This window comes from Calidris pugnax, unplaced genomic scaffold (assembly GCF_001431845.1).
Source record: "Calidris pugnax isolate Ruff unplaced genomic scaffold, ASM143184v1 scaffold71, whole genome shotgun sequence".
NCBI classification, from domain to species: Eukaryota; Metazoa; Chordata; class Aves; order Charadriiformes; family Scolopacidae; genus Calidris; species Calidris pugnax.
Genome location: NW_015090882.1, coordinates 1579121 through 1601941, shown reverse-complemented (window position 1 = coordinate 1601941; position 22821 = coordinate 1579121). Strand labels below are relative to the sequence as shown.

The 22821-nt window shown below is 37.0% G+C and overlaps 1 protein-coding gene across 1 annotated transcript in view; it reads right to left on the bottom strand.

Annotated features, from left to right (window-relative positions):
- CNTNAP2 (contactin associated protein-like 2) overlaps positions 1–22821 on the bottom strand; it is a 1244457-nt gene that overhangs the window by 514428 nt on the left and 707208 nt on the right. Inside the window, exon 9 of the mRNA XM_014946966.1 lies at positions 20445–20594. Within this exon, the coding sequence (XP_014802452.1) occupies positions 20445–20594 (150 nt within the window). The remainder of the gene's footprint in view (positions 1–20444; positions 20595–22821) is intronic.

The window sequence follows — 22821 nt, the reverse complement described above, 5'->3', positions numbered from 1 at the left end:
ATCAAGAATACCAAAATGCCTATGTCAAATTGTGTGGCTGACACAAGCACAGACTGTGATGCCAAACATCATGGCTTTTTTGTGGAAGCATAGTTGAGATTCAATAACCAATTTGCACGTTCCTGGTAGTTGACCACATCTAGTACAAGTTGTGAAAGCAGCGCTCATTTTAGCTATGTAGACTGTAGGCACTTTTTGGAAAAAAGCCCTCTGCTGTGCTCATAAACATGTTTCTTTGCAGAACATCATCCAATTTTAAAGGCTTTAGATGCTATTGCTTGACATTTAGACGTTTTCCTACAAGAGATGAGCAGTTGAGGTGATTTTCTGTATGTCTTAGGTCTAATCAAAAGAAAGGCTAATATTCATGAGCTAAGGAAACATTAGACCAAGGTCCCAGTTAAGGTCTAACCAGAGGACAGACATGCATTAAACCCTTCACAAAACCTTTTCATAACCGTGACCAAAAATGGTCTTCTGCATGACTAACCTTTGATAAGCCAGGAGAGATATGACAAGCACCTTCACTGAAAATACATTCTCAACCATTTCAAATGAAGGCAATACTCTGGAACAGACTGATAAGGGCCTGAAGCTCCATTTATGTTATTGTTAGTTACCCACAGGGAGAAGTTTTTCCACACATGGTCACAGCATGGCATATCTGGCAATCTGATTCTTCCCTGGAAGTTTAAATAGTATCTTTTGCTTTTTGAAAGAAGGGCAATTCTAACATATTCGAATGGTTTAGTGTCAGAACACAAAGATGGTTTTGTCAAGAAACACAAACATAAAAACAATTAAACATAAAGTAAAGGAAAATTTAAATTAATCAAATCCAAATTAAGCAGGTAGGACACTTAGGAATTATTCCTTTTATTAATCAAATATGTTTTCAGTTTCTCGGGTCATCCTCTACCATATTTAGAGGTAAGTTAGGTGGCTAATGGTTCACATCTCCTTTTGTAGCCCCAGCTTCCGAGAGGTGTAGGAGACAGGAGAAAAGTGAACACCTCAGGATCACTGTTGTGAAAAGGTTTCATTATCTGAGGCTACTCCACTGGCACAAGCATATCCCAAGAAACTGCCTACTCAGTAAAGAGGAATGATTAACTTAGTATTTCAGAGCCCTTCACCTTCAAATTCTGAATAACAGAAAACACTGGCATCGGTTTGTGAAGTCCTGATGTCTGATCTTTTCCTGGTTTGGATGTCAATATGATCGATCTTCAAGAAAATTAACTGCAAAAGTTTAAAAAAAAGAACAAAAAAAAGGAGCTAATGTCCTCAACAGAACACACAGGAAAGGGAAGAGAATTAAGCTCACAAAGAAATTAAGAAAAGAGAGTAAAACATCAGCTTGAAAAGCGTAACAGAAGATGAGCAGTCTAATCTAATAGCTGCAGGACTCTGACTCTCTTTTTTATTTTTAATCTGTTGGATGTTATACTGGAGCTTTTCTCCCTTATTTTGTTAAAAAGTTCAGCTCTCATCCATCTTCTCTGCACTATTTAATACTGTGAGATTAAACTTTCTCATCTTTTCTCATCTTTTATTTAATCACCTATTTTTTTCAAGGCCAGAAGAACTTCCCCTGATTTGGTTTACTCAGGGATACAGACAAGTTTTGCCCCATGCTGATTCAGCAAGAAATCAATTGCTTAATGCATTTGCAACTCAATGGATCACCTAATTAGCAGCCTTCTAAAAATGAAATTAATTAATTACATATAACTTCTTCAGAAAGATTAAATGATAGTCAATTCACTTTTTCAAGGCAATTTTTTATTTCCACCACAAATCACTGTTCTTTGTTCCACATGTATTTCCCATCATGTAGCTACTGCTAATCCGCTAGAGACAGGAATGTGAAGCCATGTAAGCGCGGTTGTTCATTGTGGGCCTAATTATATAGCCCAAGCAGGTAGGTCTAGGGATTTCAATGGACCTATACTTATAGAATCATAGAATGGTCCAGGCCGGAAGGGACCTCCAAAGATCATCTAGTCCGACCTCCCCACAGTCAGCAGGGACACCCCCAACTAGACCAGGTTGCCCAGGGCCTCGTCGAGCCTCACCTTGAATATCTCCAGGGAAGGGGCCTCAACCACCTCCCTGGGCAACCTGTTCCAGTGCTCCACCACCCTCACAGTGAAGAACTTTCTCCTCATCTCCAATCTAAATCCGACCTTCTCCAACTTAAAGCCCTTTTCCCTTGTCCTGTCACTACAGGCCTTTGTAAACAGGCTCTCCCCATCTCTCCTGTAGCCCCCTCAGGTACTGGAAGGCTGTTATTAGGTCTCCCTGGAGCCTCCTCTTCTCCAGGCTGAACAAACGTCTCAGGGCTATTACAGGAGGATGATGGATTTAGGGCAGCTCTGCAGTAATTTATAAAAATGGTCTTATTTGTCTGACTACTGAGAATTGTATGAACTGTGGAAGCGTATGGGTTAATGCAAGAGAAAGCTGTCTCGGGAAAAGACAGGAAAAAATATGTGCAAAAGCCTCTTCTCACCAAACATTTGAGAGTTGTTAAGGAACAATATGAGAATTATTAGCTTTGATGATTTTGCCTTCTGTCCAGTCAACCTTTAAAATAACTTTTGCACAGAACATGAAAAGCCCATGAACACAGGCAAACAAACTGGTTTCATCCTACTGGTAGGATGAAATGGGGTAGATCTCTGAAAACAGAGGCAGTCCCCTTCACCCTGAGGGAAGGTTGCACCTCTGTAGGAATACGAGTTTAGGTAAACAGAGCAGCATGACATCAGTAGAGATACATTCATGTACCTTGTGTCTTTTTTTTTTAAAAAAAAAAGTCTTCTTTTTTCTCAAGAATCTTTCATTTTACTGAAAAAACAAATCGTGTCATTTTATGATCCACTAGTCTTACACTCCAAAACCTGCAGGAGCCCAAATTCTATCAGATCTGCTACAGAGTACTGTAGCCAAGCTAGGAATTGGAAAGTCATATTCTCCAAATCTCCCCCGCAGTAAAAGTTAAAGTGGATAGCCAGAGGTATACACTCAGAAAGGGGATAGCTGCACTGTCATTCTGACATTGACCTAATACGATCCTTAACATGAAATTTTCAGCAATTCATTTACAAGTGATTTACAGATGAAGGAACATCTCCTTAAGTTTAATAGCATTTATTGCTATCTTAGTCATCTATAGAATATGTATTCTAGGGAGTATGTGCTCCTAAAACATGGAGGGGAAAATAACCAAAGTTTAACAACAGCAACATTCCAGATCAAGGCAGAAGCACAGCACAGACTGTTTAGTTCCTCCTTCTGCGGCACTCTTGTCAATCCAAAAATATCAATCTCATGTATTTTTTAGCCTCACCTCTGGGAAGTGTCATCTTCACATTTGACCTTTTGTTGGCATCTGCATTCCTTTTTGTCAGATCACTGTGTACTCCTGGGAGGGACATATGGAACAGAGAAACTGGCTGTATTTTAAACAAAGGAAAACAAAGGAGTTGGAAATAGGATATCTAAATTTATTAAGATTACCCCTCAAGAAATGATTGCTTTCTGCATGGAAAGCATTATTCCTACGTGCAAAATCTCTAGGTCTCTTCTTGCTCTAATTGCTCAGGTTTTATCTGCCTTAAAGTTAAAGTACTTTTGTGGCACGTGATGGTACAGCACAGAAATTTCTTCTGAGGTAGTCAGAGCTCTCTAGAATTTACATGGGGAAGCCTGAGGTAGTCAGAGCTCTCTAGAATTTACAGTAGCCCATACTGTAGGTGTAATTCAGCCATTAAATAGTGCAATTAGCCATTTCATGATTTGTCAGTGTTGGTCCATTTGTTTTGAAGTACAATAGAATAGACACAGGGAGAAACAACTCCATTAAGTTTCTAAGCAATACCTATGGTTTCTAATACAGTTTCCCACAAGATTTATCACCGTAGTGAAGTTAGGAAAAACTCTGCCAAAGTGGTCAGCTGTTGCTAAAACTTTTAGGGATTATTCCTAGGTGGAGCTATAGCACATTTTTCTCAAGAGTCAAAAATCAGCCTGGACTTAAAAGTATTTCTACATAATGGCAGAGACAGAAGGACATGGAGTAAAACGAAACAAAAAATATATGTTAAAGGAAACAATGGGGGAAAAATAACCCCAAGAATTTAGGAAGTTTGGTGGTAAGACTGTCTTTGCAGTGGCTTGTTACGCTTCCTCATCTATTTATTTTTCTTTTGTTTCTCCCCCATCTCACAGGCTGATTGTCCCACAGTTAGGAAGTTTGGTGGTAAGACTGTCTTTGCAGTGGCTTGTTACGCTTCCTCATCTATTTATTTTTCTTTTGTTTCTCCCCCATCTCACAGGCTGATTGTCATGAACTTCCCTGATTGTCATGAACAACATGTGAACTTTTAATTCTGGGCCATCGTTACCATCAGTTCTTCCAACCCTCACACTAAAGTGTAACTTAAAAATTCTGTGAAGCAGTGTGTGCATGGGGCCTGCTTCCCTGAAAGGGAAGCTTTTTGGCCTTCATCCAAAAAGAAAAGAATTTTTCAGTAAAATATTTTACATTTTAAACTTAATTTGTATTGACATACAACACACTCCTTGAAATTGCTGTCCTCGTCATTATGAGTACAAACATCCTGTCCCTGTTAAAAGAAAAAGATGCTGACAGTTCAGTGTGGATCTGAATTTTAGTGCCAGCAGTAATATGCTATCAGTATGTACCCAAACAATGCCTGGGAACTTTATGTTTTCATTTAGCTTTCTCAGAGATGAGAACACATGATAAACCTATCAGAGCTACCATCCCTCAACCTCTCCTGGCAGCCTGGGTGATAGAGCCTGCTTTACATTCAGACAGAAGACAAATTAGAGTGCACTGTGCTTAGGCTTCCTGCTCTCTTCTTGCAACAGAAGTCATCCATCTCTTCACCTTGATTGAGAGATACTGGGCAGTGTGCTGGGGAAGAGGGGAGGAGGATGGAGTCAAAAATCAGGAGGAGGGAGGAAAAGTAAGAGGGAGAACAGTATGAAGAATGCTGCCTAAGATACTCAGGGCCTCACAACCAGCTCTAAGTGGAAAAGCACGATCACGCTTAGAGACAGAATACAAGGTAAAGGCTCATTCTCAAAAATGCATTTAAGTCACTAAAGAAATGAATATGTTTCTAGAATCAGATTAACCCAGAGAAGGAAAGGGAAGGAATGACAAGATGCGGGTATACAGGCACACATTAGCCAGCACACACTGTCCAGACTTATATTTAAGTGGGAACAAGATGTTTGAATTGCTTGAAAAAGGAGTCCTTCCACTGACAAATCAGTAAGTGCATGGCACCACAATCAGCTATCTATAATGTAGTCTGAATAATAACGAACTAACTAAAAAAAAAAATTAAAAAACCCCACAAAAGATATAAAGATTGACTACATTTCTACTCTTAAAAACTGCAAGACATTTTTGTTAGTTTTAAATGGCATTGAGAGGCAAGAACTCTATAAAGGAATTGCCTCAATGACAAACCCACAAGATGTGTTGGTTCCAGGGCACTATTTCAGTGCCCTTTAACTTGCTTTTGGTTCTACACCTCCTGCAGAAAGGCCAGCAGAATCAGCAATGTGGCCGGGAAGTCAGAAAGCAAAGGTTGAAGGTAGCCTGGACATTAGTTACAATTTCACCAGAAATTATGGGACAACTGGCTACTTACAGCTTTAGATTATTTTATCTACGCTCTAAACCGACTTGGCTACACTCTCCTTTGTCCATCTATATTTCACAAGTGCACAGAGCAATGGTACTAGTGTCTGCTAGAGTTCAACATCCTTCACAAGTTATTTTGCCTCAAGTTTTCCTTCATCTTCCAAGACAGATTGAAGTATAGACTCCTTAAGAATCAGAATTATTTCTGTCCTTTCAGCTCCTGTAAAACGTAACTTGTTTTTATAAAAACATGTATGCAAATACATAGTGTGGAATAAAAGAGCAAATACAATCAAGCCCTCTTCTAATCACTCTGTTGCAAAATGTGTTGTCTTGTCTAACATGAAGTTAGAGGATGGTAAGTGGTGTGTATCCCCTCAATCGGACTGTTCTTATAAATACAGAATTTGCTTAGACTGTTCAATGGACCTGGTTAAAAGAAAATACATAAAAAATAATCATGGATTTCCACAGCATTTATCCTGTTTTGTAATCTCTACAGTGCTCTGGTCACACAGCCTAGCACTTTTCATTAATGCTTTAAGCAGCTTAATTAATGTCATTTCTGTTATACTACAAGAGTGAACATTTTAAGATTGCGAGTTTTCATATAATTCCGAGTGACATCTTAAGCATGACATGCTTCCTTTCTTCCCCTAAATATTACCTCATCATCTGTTTCCAGCACCCATATTTTGGCAATGGTTCTACGAAATTTGGCCACATCAGTATATCACAAAGCCTTGCTGTGAAAGGAGGGTGCAGCCCTTTGCCACCTCGAATGTTGTATCTATTTCGTTGCTATCTGATGTACACAATACAGCATATTTGAAGTCTTTCATGCCAGTTACTACCACCTATCAATTTCTAAACATGATCTGGAGATGCGCAAATACGAAAATCTGTGACACAGAAACCCCTAAAGGAAATACAAGGTTTGTTTTTCTTAAGGTACACCGGTCTTCACAGGTTGTGAAATAATGAACCTGAAATACTGAAGTATATTCCTTTTCCTCGCTTTCTACATGACTGCTATTTAGGAGAAAGAAGAAACTCTCAGGAAATTATAAAATAGCTATTATTTTCTTTTTCTTGAGTTAAAAAATTAGCGTTCCCTCAGTTTAAAAAAAACATTGTTCTTGTCTATTAGTAAAACAAAGTGTCATGTTATTTTATGTTTTGCTAAAATTATTTCATTCTTGAACACAGTACCATTTTTACATTAGTATATATTTTATTAATACAAATCTCTTTCTATAATCTCTATGAGCTAACTGCTTGTCAAAAACATATTAATAACCAGGAAGATTCAGTCATATTGCTCTTTCAAGAGTTTTCATTTCAGTGCATCTTCAAAGTGTATTCCTGGATATGCCATCTTTATCCCTTGTGCATAAGATGACGATTAATTTGCAATCTCACTACTATCAATAACAATAACTGAAAGTTATATTTGCATCGTGTCATTCTCTTACAAATCTAAACTGACTCACAAATACCCTTTAAAGAAGTCTTGCAATAAGTCTTTCAGATTGTAATTTATTAAAGTAGAAGCCTAAGTGATTTATCAGAAGATATATATGCAACAAATATTTTCCTTAGGCAAAAAAGTCAGCAAATTGTTCAAAAAGGTGATGATAAAACTCTTGAACTTATTTATTATAGGAAAATATTTCTGAATTTTATAAGTGAGTAAACAAGTAATTTGTTTTCAGTCTGGAACCTGACATTATATTAGCAATTAAAAGTTTATTCTGTTTTGTTTTTTTTCCATAAATCACATAGTACTGTCCCTGTTACCCGACTGGGTCATTTATGTAACTAACATATCCCAAACTGGAAATCACACCATGCTATTTTTATGCCACATATATATGTATATACAATTTGCAATTCACGATGTTTGGAAAGCATATAAGCCTTCCAAAACGTGGACAATTTTAAATGCCTTTATACATCCAACAAACACAAATTATATTCCAAACAGCATATCTGTTCATAAAACTCTTCCTTTTTTCACACAGTATTGCTTTTACAACAGCTCAAATTTCAAAACTGACAAATGAACATGAGACACTTTCAGTAAATACGCATTCATTGGGGCTTAAAATTAGCTTTTTATAATTATTTCTTGTAATAAAAAACTAGGACTTGAATATTCAAGGAAATTAATACAAAAGTATTGCAAATAGATGCAAATGTAAAGTTGTCGACAGCCATTTTTTAATTAGTCACCCCCAAATTAGTACTTTTAATCTCATTTTATAGGTACCCTAACTGAACAGCAGATACTAAAATGCTTGCTAAGAGTCACATATAGACAAATTGCCAGCTTTATCTCCCCCAGGGTAGACTTATAGGAGGATAAAAGGGAAATCCACTTTTATCTTGCAATCTTTAATTTAGACTAGAAAACAAATTATTGAAGAAGTCAAATACACACTCATTATCAACTAAGACAGAAATGACAATTAGTCACCAGAGATAATAAATACAAACTGATTCCACTATGTTAAAGAAGAATTTTTAGTAAATTTGAATTTCAGTGATGAAATGTAATAATTTTAACATGATAAATAGTGCTTCACTCTAACATAACACATTATAGAAAAGCAGGGTGCATTAAATGAAGCACAAAACCAAAACACCATTGCAAAGTTCATGCAGATGGAAGCATTCACCTCAGCTTCTGAAGTGGTGCGCCTGACAATATCAGGTGGAAAAAGGGAATGGGATACACTCATGTATTTTTTTAAAAAAATGTTTTACACATTTGTACTAGTGATTTTTTTGTTCAATATATATTTTTATTGTAAACCCTACACATATAATAATCTAATTTCTAAGTAATTTTGTTTTTAAATGATCCAAGCACTTTGTAGAGTTATTTTTTTTAAATTCCTCTTTTACTTTCATTACAAGCAATGTATTTTTGAACTAGTCCTGGATGTATGATACAGGCAAAATACTGATATTTATTTCACTAAGCAAGGACATATTACATTTAGTTTGCAAGCAAATGAAGTTTGCAAGTTAATGAAACTGCAGATCAATAGGATTAGAAAGGTGAGTCACAGTCACTGTGATCCGTAGAGCAGTAAACTCTAAGGCTGTTTCTGAAACTGCTAATAATCATATTCTTCCTGCCCTTGCATTTTCTGAAAGTAGCAAAGCAGAAAATAGAGTGAGCTCTGTAAATGGGACTAGTTTCAGAGCAGTTTCATTAAAATATGGTTAGGGAAACATGTTCTGTATGTCACACTCCAAGCTTTAAAAAGATGCTGGATAGAAACAAATTTCTGTAAGATCAACCTGAACGTTGGTGTCACCCTGTTGAAAAGATTATTCTTTTTCAGCACAGTAAAATCTGGCTTATCACTGAAAGCCAAGTGGAGCCCTTTCGCATTTGTTCCTGATTGGGGAAACAAATGTAAAGGATAAAATGCAAAGACTAGGATAACTACCTTGCTGTAATGATGTATTAAGAATACATTTATTAGTCAAAGTCTTTCTTAAATACATCCATGAAAAGAATAGAGAGGAGTCCACAGTAACTGCAAGTACATTTCTAATAGCAAAGTTATAATCTATACAATGCTTTCAAAAGATATCAAAATCATTGGAAATTTCTTTGATACAATTGATGAAAATTTTACTGCAGAATTGCCATGGAAATCCTTGGTTGCATTACTCTCCTACTCTCCTAATCAAATATGATTTTAGAAAATCTGTCTTTATCAATTTTAAATGAAAAGGTCATTTCAGATGTAAGAACATTAATTATACAAAGTATGTATGCAAACCAAGACAATTTTTTGGGGAACAGGTGTCAGTTACAGTGCTTGAACATAACTCTGAAGGGCTTCAATGGAAAGCTAAAAAGACCTTGTATAGGGCACAACCTACTTGGCTATTACAAGTCCAAGCACGGAACAGAGACAGCAACTAAAAGCTCCAAGTTTCTCATGCCTGTATGACGTTCAGGAATTTTTTCTACAGGTAGATTGCACCAGCTATGGAGTCTGCATCTTCTTTTGAGCATCAAAATGTTGAAGCAGTACAAGAAAGTATTTGAGGTTCTTTAAAATATTAAACTAATTCCATTGAACACATTTTTAATGTTTGTGCATGTATGCACACATGGTTGTGTCATTTTGTAGACCCATCCCAGTGGTTTACGACATATTTCAAAAGCAGAAACATGAACCACTATTTTTATGCAGCAAAATATAGTCATTGAGCCAAATGAGAATATCACTTACCAAAAGATACATGGATATGATGCAGTGATGTTTTTATAATGCTGGGCACTAGCATGAGATATGATTACAATCTTGCTGCTAATATTTGTAGGATTCCTGAAAAGATCACTTACTGCATTTATAAAGACCTGTCCTATTTGACTTTTGTTGAGATCATAAATATAATAAAATCTGGTTAAAAATGAAATAGGTATATATAACTGACAAAAAAAGCCCTACCATTCTCAAAATGATTTAAGGTTCATTTATTATTCCTGTTGTATAATTCCTCGGTGACCTTTCTTCAATATTCATCAAGATATGCAGTGTTCCATCTTTTTGTGCTATCTCCAGGTTTTTCATCATGTATCTACAAAGTTACTGTGAGTCACTAAAAGCATGAGCACTGCACTCGCACCATGATCTTTAACACATTCAAATAATAAAAGGTGGCAGAATTTCCATCCCGCTCATGTTTTCTCTCCTCCTTCAAAATGAAGGCAATTTTCAATAAACGGCAATATTGAAATTGCAATCAAGCAAAATGCAACAAGGAAAAGCTCTCATCAAGCCTATGGAGAGCACAAATTGTAAAGACAGTAAGTATAAATGAAAGAGTTTCAAAAAAAGTAGGTGGGTCGGACTTCAGGCAACCTGTTCCTATGAATGAAAATCATGGGAACATGGGATCTGAACATCTCTTTTCAAAATTACATTGTTTGGTTATGATGTCAGTGAAACCCTAATAGGCTTAATTAATTTTAAAAATAATTTATTCTAAGGTTCTACATAAAGTTTCCAACTTGCAGAATCAAGTACAAGAATTAGTTTTCAAAAAATTAATCTGTTGGAATAAAAAGAGGATTTAAAAATTGACAAACAAGTACAGAAAGTGTTTTGGGAATTCTGGTCAGTAAGAATGACGAAAACAAAATAAGTGCAAGAAGGAGATGAAGCATTTTCAAGCATCATTAAAGCTTGTTTCTTTTCGAGGCCTCATCTTACTTGGAAAAAGATTCACAAGGAAATATCCTTAGTGCCATCTAGAGAGTACTATCATCTTTATAGATTAAAGCAAGATTCTGCCTACACAAACACACAAACATCATACACACTGCTGTTCTACAACACTATTTAGATTGTTCTTACTGATAAATAAAATTTTGTTTACTGAAGGATTTTCAGTCATTGTGTATTACTAGTCACAGTGTCTAATCTCACTTGGATTTGTAGGAAAAGATCAAATCATAAGCAGGTCTCAGTCCAGAAGCAGAAAGTCTGTAAAATCACTTCTCAGGATCATTCAAGTTGTGCATACAGTTGGTATCATGGATGATGAACTCAAGGAGGCTAACAGGATCTTTTATTGCCATGGCAACAGATCTAGTTTCACTTTTCTCCAATTTACAGTATAACCTTGACAGAGATCATCAACCCTGAAAGGTGTCCCATTTATTCTATTCATTCATAAACACAGGATTTTTTAACAGCTCTACATCTAGTATTTATGCTAATTGTCCAAACTCAGATAAATTGTTCTGTCTTCAGAAAAAAGAGAGAGAAGAAAAAAAAAAAAAAAAAAAAAAAAAAAAAAAAAAAAAAAAAAAAAAAAGAGTTGTGGACATCCAAAGAATAAGATGAATGACAGTGTCTGACAGGAACCAATAACCTCAACTGGTCTAGCAGTTTGCTGCTTAACTAGCAATTCCCTCCTAAAGAAATCTGCAATATTAAGTATTCAGTATGGCACGACTAAAACCCTGTCCACCCCAAATTAAACTGGAAGTAGACATACTTTGACATTAACAAGGTATGTTAATTCCCTTAAACTGGGCAATAAGCCAGTTGCCATCAGCAGTCCACACTGGAGATTGGTGCATTTCTAACTTGTTACTTCCCACTGCAAAGTATTATACAGGTAAGTTCAATGCTTTGCTGATAACAGAAAAACATTCTGTTTCAGCTTCGTGGTTCAGTTTTGCCAATTTATGCAGATAAATCAGCCCTAAGCCACTGACTGTGAGATCCAGTAAGTTCTTTCTTTGGAAAGACATAAACCCTTAAAATCTACTTCATGATTTACAAAAGCATCACTAAGCAGTGTTCCTCTTAGAGCCCTAGATTGCCACTTTTATATGAAGGGATTTGTTGTCTTCAGAGAAAGGTGGTAATAACAACCTGGGACTGTAGGCATGCATGGATTTAATTGGCAGCTGCCCTAGACACAAAGGGCTACCTGCAGTTTGTTTATATAGTAGAAGCAGCAGACAGTAATTATAAGTTTAATTTGAGCTCCATTCAAGTTTCATACATGAGCCAGTATTTACAATCAGCACCGAGAACCCTTCTCAGCCCCCACCACAGGAGTCAGGCGGGTCTCCTAACTGAGTAACTGTATTTTTGCTGTATCTCCCACTTTCACAAACACCGTATTTTGGTGGGTTCAGGAACATATCCTGATTTTTTTTTTTTCTCCTGTTACGCATTTATGACTCATTATACTAGATTTCCAAAGTTATTCATGTTTACAGTTATAGACATAGGTAGGTTTTCTGAAACATGCGAGTTGGTTGCCTGACTACCACCAGAATCAATGGCAGGGAGGCATCTTCTGGCTTAGAGTTGTTTACAATATTAATAGTTGTCCATTTACGTAATTCAAACACTGAAATGAAATTGAAAATTTGTCTCATGCTTAGAGGGGGTGGGAGGAAAAGGGGAGGCCGAGGTAGGTTCTATTATCTTAAAGAGGAAAGTCATAGATACTTTAGCACCTATGGAAAACCCACTGAGAAGCACCACTAAGTCACACAAGAAAAGACTCTGAAAGCAATATAGGCAGCTGACGGCACCAAGCATTTATCTTTTGGTTTTCCTTTTTTTTTTTTTTCTTTTTTCTTTACTTTTCTGAAGGTGTGGCTGTGGACAATAAGCACATTCACACACCTAGAAGCAGAGCCAGGATACCCTTGAAAAACAGATTAAGTTGGTAGAAGTGCTATTGTCACACAGCGGGAAAGTGTCTGTGTTTATTTTTCACAACACAATTCAACACACTCCCACAGACGTATCTGTGATTCCTAATGCTATCGATAGATGACATTATTTTCCGTGGTCTAAAACCATACAGCCCTAATTAGTACTGTCTAGTGATTAGTAGTGGTTAACATTTCTCCCAACACTCACTGCTTGTTGAAATACCTGCCCTTCCTCTCCTGCAGGCAGTTTTTGAGGCTACTGGTACCAAAGATCTTGTAGCTTGACCTACTAAGCGTCAGCAAGAGGGACATATAGGATATAGGTACAATTGTAACTTCTGTGTGTGTCTTCAATAGGTCTCTTCTGGGTCTTCACCAGGCATTTTCTTCTCCAGAAGTTTTTCTTTTAGAATAAGTCTTACTATTTTTTACAAGCCCTTTTCCTTTCCCTTTGAAGTCAAGAGCTACACCATGTAGGAAATTTCCTCTATTTTTAGTTGAATTTTCTGTAATATTCAGAGACTTAATACAATTTGCTTCTGACTGAGACTCAGGCAACAACATGACTACTGTCTGTAGTGAAAAAGGGAATAAATCATATATACACACAGAATTAGAGACAATAAAGTTCCATTAGGTCAGTTTACTCATTCCCATGTCCATGCAGGTTTACTCTCTACGATACATGTTCTTCTTTTTCCTTTGTTCTTTCTTGGTAAATGTCACCAAAGAGAAAAGAAAATGTATTGAAAAATTTGTTGTTCTCTCATCTGCTGCACACAGGTAAGTGCTTGTTAGAAGTTTTTTTGAGGAACTTCTAGATCTATACTCTGTGGCTAACAACTTCAGCTTAGGAAGAGATTTATGTTGTATAACAAGGAGAGCACATCTCAAAACTTCATTCATTCATTTTTCAGTGGGCAGACATTTCTCATCTCTAATAGGCCTTTGCTGAAAAGCTGAAGTTACTCCAGCAAGACTCATGCTCCCTTATATCCATTCCTTCACTCACATTATCATACATTTGATCTTTTATTTGCTTGCAAAAAGTATCAGCTTTCTGCCTGCATCTGTTTTTCTTCAGGAGATCAATCTATCTCCAGCATTTCTGCTTGTACTGTTGTATACAGCACGTTGGTGGATTGGCATATTATAACATCACTAACAATACTACTGACATTACTGGGAATGAATCACAGAATGTCAACATTATTTTACCCAGTCTCATTTGTCTAACATTCAAATTCTCTGAATGAAATAAACAAGACTTTAAACATGATGAAAAAAGCTGAAAAAGATGAATAAAACTCAAAGAGCTAATGTGCAATGTTGATTGACTCCCTTCAGGTCTGTCAGTTGTAAAAAAGGAGTATGAATTGAGCTGTGTTTCATCCTTCATAATGGAAGAGAGCAGATGAGATAATAAAGAATTTGAATCATGTATTAAATAGCAGAAAGAGGCTTAGGTGCCTATGACTGCCTGCCATTTTTTTTTCCTTTTAGTTTTTTTTTTTTAGCTTACTACAAAGCCACTTCCTTGCTTTACTCAGGTTTATATATTCTTCACATCTGCATTCTTCACTCATCTATTGACTTATAAATATACTGGATTTAACAATCCAAAGCTTGAGGATTGCTAAAATATATGGCCCTTTCCAATTCTTTATTCCTATTTCTTGTGTTTATCATTATTTTGTAGCACTAACCTGGAAGGATTGTGAAGATAAATGCTGAAGATACAAAAAATCTCATTATATTCTGAGTTATTTTTTTAATTTGCTTTGTGTTCTCCTCATGGATTTGTATGTGACCTTACAGTAGAGCTATGATCACGAGGAGAAAGATTTAAAATCACACTGAAAGCACCCTTTCCACAAGAAGTGCAAATTTAACCAAATTTAACCATCTGGTCTCATGAGCATACCTTCAAAAGAAACAAGGGGCCACCAAAACCGAAGACCAGTCATATTAAAAATCTGATCAACTTGCAGAAATGCAAATAGATCCCAACAGCATTGTTACCTTTGGAGATGCGTGAAGCTGCAGGCTTGAGAGAACGATGTCATGAGGGACTTTAATTTCTTTTATTAGGTAACAGGTAACCTGAGTTGACATTGGCTGGGTCCCGTTCATTTGTCACATAATATCTAATAACTCAACTTCGGTTTTGCTGAACGCTTTGAATTTGAGCTACAAAAATCCCATGCCTGCTTACTATCTCATAATATTTGTGATTATGATAGTCTGTGTGCTTTTGAAATCCCAGTGACACTACCCAGAAAGGTTGACCATGACTATTGCAGCTGTAAATGACCAATTTGCACAATGGTAACAAATGGATAACTTGATTCAAAATGTAGGCACACCACACAAAGGCTTTGCTTAGAGATGGCAGGTTTTAAGAAAGGAAGATTCACACGTGGAAGAGCCCAGCACATGTGAAAGAGAGAATTTTTTCTCTTTTGCTTGACTTCCCTCCTCCCTTCTCCTTCCACCACCTCTAATTCCATGAGATTTTAGACCAACACAACTCTCAGAAACAACAGAATTCTACTCCAGGAACAAGACTCCACACAGAGTGCGTTTTGTAGAGTTGTACAGAAAGGAAGGACTTTCTATGTGCCATAGACTGGTGTCCCATAGGAAACACTGCGTAGTCCTTTCATCTTTGCTTGTCAGAAAAAGCAGGACACAGTGGATTGACAGATGTTCACTGCATACCTTTGTTCTCCGTGAAGATTCACCACTCATACTAAAAACTCTCCCATACTTAAGTCAGGAAAGGGAAAAAGGAGAAGGCAAGTAGACACAATTAAAAAGAAATGCCGTAAAATAGAAACAAGTCAAAATTACGTCTCTAATCAAATATTTCCTCTAGGTACTAGGAAGCTATTAGGTGGTCTGGTGCAAGCTTAAGACGCCTCAAAAAAGCCCCTTATCTCCAACAGTGCAAAAGAGGTTAATGGACTCATTTTCACTCTGCGATTCGCTTTCTCTGTTCTGCTTTTTTGTTTTATGGAGATAATTGGAAACAATAAAGAAGCATCACTCTCTAGAGCTCGGTAGGGAAAGGAAGTTCACTTCTTTCCAAAAACCCAAATTCAAGACAAGAAAGAGAAGGGAAATAAAACCAGTGGGGAGAGAAGAATAATTACACAGAAAGGTAGTAGGCAATTAGCACCCACCCTCCCACGTACACCCGCACACATTCACACAACCTACAGAAAGGGCTGATCTTCAGCATAGCTTTCCCTAACTCTGAGGCTTGAATAAAACATCGTTGCTGTCTGTCCCATGGGATCTTAGCGGAGCTGGCAGACAGCACAGGACATGCAAAGGAAGAAAAATAAAGAAAAGAAAAAAAAAGACTGCAGCAGTACCAAACATGACATTCTCTGCCAGAGAAATAAGGGATCCTCTTATGATTTACTTATGAATGTTCAAAACTAGAAAAGGGGGTTATATGGGTAGGAGTCACACAAGATTCTGATTTGCACATCTCCTTTATTCAAATATTGCTGTACGTGTTGTGAAAATCTGGATTTGGTGGTCAATGACAAGCATTTCTATTCAAACGAATGAATAAATTAAGGAATAACCAGAACACATTTCGGAACCAAATTCTGAGGAAACATCCGTCAGGTTTGGTTTCTCTAAGAGGCCAACATTCTCCAAATGGCAGCTGGAGGCTGCTACTGGACAGGGAGGCTGACTTACCAGGCTCAGTACATCACTCTGTGTCCACAGGAGTTGTGTAGAAGACCTTCAGTGTCTACACAGAGTTCAGCTGGCCCTTACTGCACCCCCGTGCATGCAGGGAGGGATGGAGCACCCTGACTCACAGGCTTGTTCCTGCCCCTGCCAGGATCTCTAACCCCAGGACTAAACGCACCGTGTCTCCTCATGCCCCCCATTATTTATGTACTTATACCCGACTGAGCCATAATTAAGTTCTAACCAAAATACTTGCGACTAATTTAAAATTAAAGACTCTTTCAGACATCACTGCAAACCTATCTGTGTAAAAGTCAGCTTAAATTCCTGACTTGTCTGCAGTGTTTTATCATCACATTTGGCATATTAATGTTCTCCTTGACCACTCAATCTTTAATCCAGTCCCAATTTTGATAGATTTTCTATTTCATTATAAAACTAATAGTACGGGATATTGCCAGTGCAAAGTTATGAAAACAATACATGAAAACTATCATTTTCCTGAAAAACAGACAGTGTTTCAAAAATTCACATTCAAATACATGGTACTTCTCTCATAGTAAAAGCTGTAACTATTTTCACTGAGAAGGTCTATCTATTGTCTGCCTTGCTACTTTGAGGCAGTACCCATTTTATTGTAATTACTTTTCTATTTAAATTCTCTGATACATTTTTGAGAAAACAATGTACTGCAGCACCAAAATGCAACCTTTACATCTTTTCTTCAGCAAAGAAAACACCATTGTTTATATTACATATTTGCTGTACTGACACCAGGAGACCACAACATAAAGAGACACACTTATTTTTAAATCAGGGAAAGGGAAAATTTCGAGAACAAAACATCTGCATACACGTGGTATCTCTTTCAAAGATGGAATAGGAAAATTTAAATCAGAAGAGCATACCTGTTCAGAGCCTTCAACAAATGCTGTACAAGCTCTCCAAACACAAATTAAATGGACTGAGCTTTCTCTGTATTTTGTAAGATCCAGAAATATAGCAGTGGGATGGCATCAGTATAGTAACATTACTATATTAAAAAAACAATCATTTAACTTCTGCATCTGTGATACATGTTTGAATGTTAATAATAGAAAGGTTTAACAGTCAAAATGCCTGTAACTATTGTATTCGGATACGTAGCAAAGAAATCTGCTGGGTTCCTTTTTGCATTGAAAATTTATCATCAGCAGAGAATCAATAATGCTTTCTGCTAGCTATCCAACACTTTGCAAAAAACCAAAGATAATATTTATTATATACTATAACACTACAAATTCAAGAGGAATTTTTCCCTTTCCTAACTAATTATGCATATTTGCAGAAAAAAAATCTATTTGACACTGTCTTATCTGAACTTACTCCTAACGAAGCTAATGAAAGCATCTTCTCTGATGACAACTATCAAGTGTTGCAAATGTTTGAAGTTCCCCACTATTCTCACCTCTATATCCTCTTCTTGCAAATATTGTTTATTAGCAGCCATAACTTAAGAGTGCTTATGAAGAAAAATAAGGAGGAAGACATACATATAAAGGGACTAGAACAAAAATACCTTTGCCTCACAAGATGCAGGTCATGAATATAAGCATTAGGCTTCTAATATGGATCCAAAAGACTAAATTGCAAGTAATCTCTAGTTAACAGATATATATAGCAAAATAAATAACATATATATATATATATATATCAATGTTCATGTGGGAGTATAGTAAAATATATGAGTTTCTCAGATCCAAGTCAGAACTAAAGCTTCCTCAGATTCACAGCTTGAGACGGTTAAAAAGCAAAAGCACGGTGTTACAAATGCAGGCTTCTTACTTTGAAACACAACTGGTCATGAAGGTTAGGACACTGCTATTCTTTTGATATACCTTTAGAAGACCTTTCAGATTATAGAAGATAACAAGGAAAAACGAAAAACACATAGCTTATGCAAAGGGACCATGCATTTGGGTGAACAGATGTGGGAATGACACTTCAGGGAATCCACGATCGACTTTCATATCCCACTAGAACAATACCTACATGCACACTTTTTTATGGAAGGATGCTGGGATACAAAGTACAGGTCAACAATTAGAAGTCAAGCAGATTTTGGAATCCAACTGAAATGACAACCATTCAACCTGCATTTTGACTGAAGCAACTAGACAATCTATCGCTCACAACCAAAGAGTCAGAGGTAAAAGGCATTTCAGAAGAAATCAATCGGTCTCTCTCCAGAAATGTAATAATGGTCTGGGATTTCACCTATCAAAATTAACAGAATTTAACACTGGATGTATTACGTAGGGCGTTTCTTTTCGTTTTTCTCCCATGTGTGCTTAATAACTTCATTTAATGAGAATGCTTTGGACTGTTCTGACAAATTGAACAGGGTTTTGCTTTAGCATGTGACAACTGGCTAGGCAAAAACTCTTATTGGAGGAAATATGCTAAAAAAACTATTCAGGACACTAGCTCAATTAAGGATACTGGAAAAGACACATGTTGCAGTGAGAGGAATTTTAAGTCTTGTGACAGATCAACTTTAATTTGGTAATATTTGTCTTAGACTGAGATACCATGCTACAATGTCTTCTAAAGGTGTGTGTCATCAGTATCTGTAGGATTAGAATCTATTTTTAATTAACTACATATTAGTTTTGTAACATTATTTAAACACTGATTGTCATATGTATTTTAATGATTCCACTGATAGGAGACAATGAAATGAGAATAACCTTGAAAGGATTTTTTCTCTTTCTACTTAGGGTATTTTATATGCCACTAACATTTCTACCACTTGGGTAATGTTATGACTAATTATAGTATCACATTTATATTTTATTTTGATTAGCTATGCACCTTGTAAGTCTGAGAAAAAAAAATTCAATTTTCAACACTGATAAATTTATTTTCAAAATTTGTGTTCTCTGCCTGAAGCTTTCGTGTGCAAGCTCAGAGGTGTGCAACACTTCAGAAGTATAACTTGCAACTCTTTTTTGGCCACAGAATTGAGCTCACTGAAAATTCTGCTTAAACAAGGATTGGATGTTTGTAAAAAAATCAGGCTAGCAGTACAAAAAAACCTCCACCTATGCTTGAGTTAAAAACCCCTTAATGACCTTCCCCTATAAGATAGCAGTGTATCAAAAATATTTTTAGCATGCTAAATAGGCTTTTTAATACAGAAATGTAAATATATAATAAAAAAAATCCAAGAGTTTTGATGGCCTTTTTTGATTTGCATAAGTGCTAACATTGGACAGCAAGAGGAATAAACATTCAAGCCACAATTTGCAAGAACTCTTTTTAGTATATGGTCCATCAATAGATAGAAATACTGAGCAATCTTAGGCTTCAATTTTTGAAAGCTTCTTAATTAACCACAACCATGACAGCTCTTAAAAAATCAGCAAAAGGTTAAGACCTTCCTGACCAATGATATTTTTTTTGTCTTCAGGATTCCAAAGTTGAAAAGATAAGTTTGTCTCTCTTCTCAGTGCCATTTAATTAAACTACTAACAGAAGGCTGCGTTTTCACACAATGGTGTCTGACATGTTCAGAGAAGATCTGGGAAATTATTCCAAGTTAGAATGACTCTTGTACAGAACTTCTCAGGGTTTTTTTTTTGCAAGGAGGAAGAGTTGTAAAAAGATCCTTAAAAGTGAAATTAAGACCAGTATTTTACTTTTTGGTGAGCAGCACCTAGCCATTTTAGCCATATTACGATCCGTATGAATGAATTGCATCCTGAGCTGCATTTCACCCATGATGTAGATTAAAAGATAACAGTACTTTCAGCAGATATAAGGTTTGATATTTATTTTTACCTCCGAAGAAGTATTTCTCTCCAGTCTTAACTTGTAGAGGGCTGTTTGTTCGAACAGCTGAAGCTTCGTCTCCATCAATGGTGAGGACAGCAAAATTTTCCTTAGCTAGGAATCGGACTTCATGCCACTGCCCGTCATTGAGACCAGAGCCTATGAAGAACAGAGAACATCGCAAGATTTTACTTAGTCCAATATTTATTACGTGTTTTGTTTGTCTCTCTCTCCCAGGCTCAGCAAGGTTTAATGAAGACTTCTGCATAAATGAGATAATTTTAGTGTAATAGCAAGGCATTGTTATTAAGGTAACTATCACCCCCAAAAAATTACATTATATTGTAAATACAAGTCTTGGAACTACCAAAGTGTCCGTGCTTTCAGGTATAATTATATCTAACTACCGATGTTGTCACTCACCTTTCCCATCAAAAGGCCATATCCTACATTTTACTAATAAAGAATATCTCGTTTCCATGATCAAGTTCAAAAGGCAAATATAATGATTGATTCATTTATCTATAGTCAGTAACAAGTCCAAAGGGTACATTATGCTCATGATTACTGCCTTCATCAAAAACTAGATATTTCCAAGGAAAGGGAAAGGAAAAATAGGAGGGGGGAAGGCTCACATGGAAGGTGAGTTCATAGCTCATCCTGTCATCGGGGTGTGGGACTAGTCGCAGAAGAGGAAGACATTATCACAGAGGCACTGCAAAACCAGAAAATGCCTGCCAAAAACTGCAATCTTAGGGGAGCGCTGTCCTCCCAACACCGGCAGCAGTGAAGCAAATGGATCCATTTGTTCATTCAGACCTTTTAAAAAACCCATCTTGCCTGGCATGTTAAGCTGCCACTGAAGAACTGCGGAAGAGCACTGGCTCGTTCTGGTCATAACCGTGCAGGCTGGTTATGGTGGGTCAGCAAGTTAAGTAGCAAACCCCCTAGTAAAAGTAAATTCCAAATTACCTCTTACAAGTGACATTTTCTCCACCTAGATAAAGGTGCTAAGTCACCTCAGAAAAATGTCATTTGCCAAAATAAACCACAATGCAACGCAATAAGCTGTTTCTAAAATTAAGTGGGATGCACAATAGCAGCAGAAGTATAATGGAAGATAAACTTTCCAAATATTCAAAAGAATGTTATCTTCGATGAAGAAGGAATAATATTCATGGCAAATAGATATACCTAGACATTTAATGAATGTTTTTTTCCCCACTGCTTTTATGTGTTTGTTTATAATAGAAGACAAAGTCTTGAAATAACACAGAGTGTTACACCTCGGAATACTCTTGGAATATTCATGACTGTGAATAAAAGTGACAGAGGCCTCTTAAAAAAAAGTATCAGTAAGAAATGTTTCTACAAAAACTTATTCAATCTAGAGTAACAGATGAAAGACCTAATATACCAAACATGACAAAAGTGTTCTTTGTTTGTGAGCTCCTTCTTCATTTTCATTACATTTGACAAAGAGGAAAAGGAAAACCACATAACTACAACCCAGATAAAATGAATTTTTACTGATAATAGATTCAGAAAGGAAATGAAGATACACCTTCTTATAGAGTTCCAAACCAAAATCATCACAGTGTATGACTCTGCAACTGAAGTTTAACAGAACATACTTAAATCCCAATTTTCCATCTCGAGATGGAAGATGCTTTAAAAGATCTATGTCAGTTTTTATTGAGGTATTCAGTGTTGCCTTAAACTGAGTAACAATCATTAGAGACTTCTGGACAAAACTAAAACTTGGCTATTAAAACATGAGGGATGGCAATGGCAGCATGGGTTGTTTGTCAGTGAGTCCAGGGCGGCAGGTCTAAAGCTGTCTCTGGAAAGGGGGACACTGCAGAAGTCAGGAAACAACAGGACATAAGGCCAGAAAGCGTGGGGCTGCCACAGGCCACCATTTGTATTATGTCAAAAGATAAGCTTTTGCACCTCAACTAGAGCAAAGATGCCGCACCTCCGGAGGGTTCTTGCAAACATGTCCACCTCCCACCAACATCCAAAATGTCGCTGGTTTTCTCTTGCTCCCGAACTGAATTTGCAGTGGTGTCTGACGTATTCACCTGGCAAATGCTTCTCTCCGAAAGCCTTCACAGCAGCAATTTTGAAGGGCGCTGCTGTTCCTGCTTTGTTAGACTTTTTTTGAGATTGTTCACCAAATAGACAAAACCTTCTAGCTAATTTAAACAGAATTCAAAATAAACATTCACAGAAAACTTTACCCGTTACAGGTGCCCAGATGCCAGCTCTGCCGTCCCTGTGAGGGACGGGGGGGTCCCTGTGAGGGGCTGGAGGGTCTCTGTGAGGGGCTGGGGGGTCCCTGTGAGGGGCTGGAGGGTCCCTGTGAGGGGGCGGGGGGTCCCTG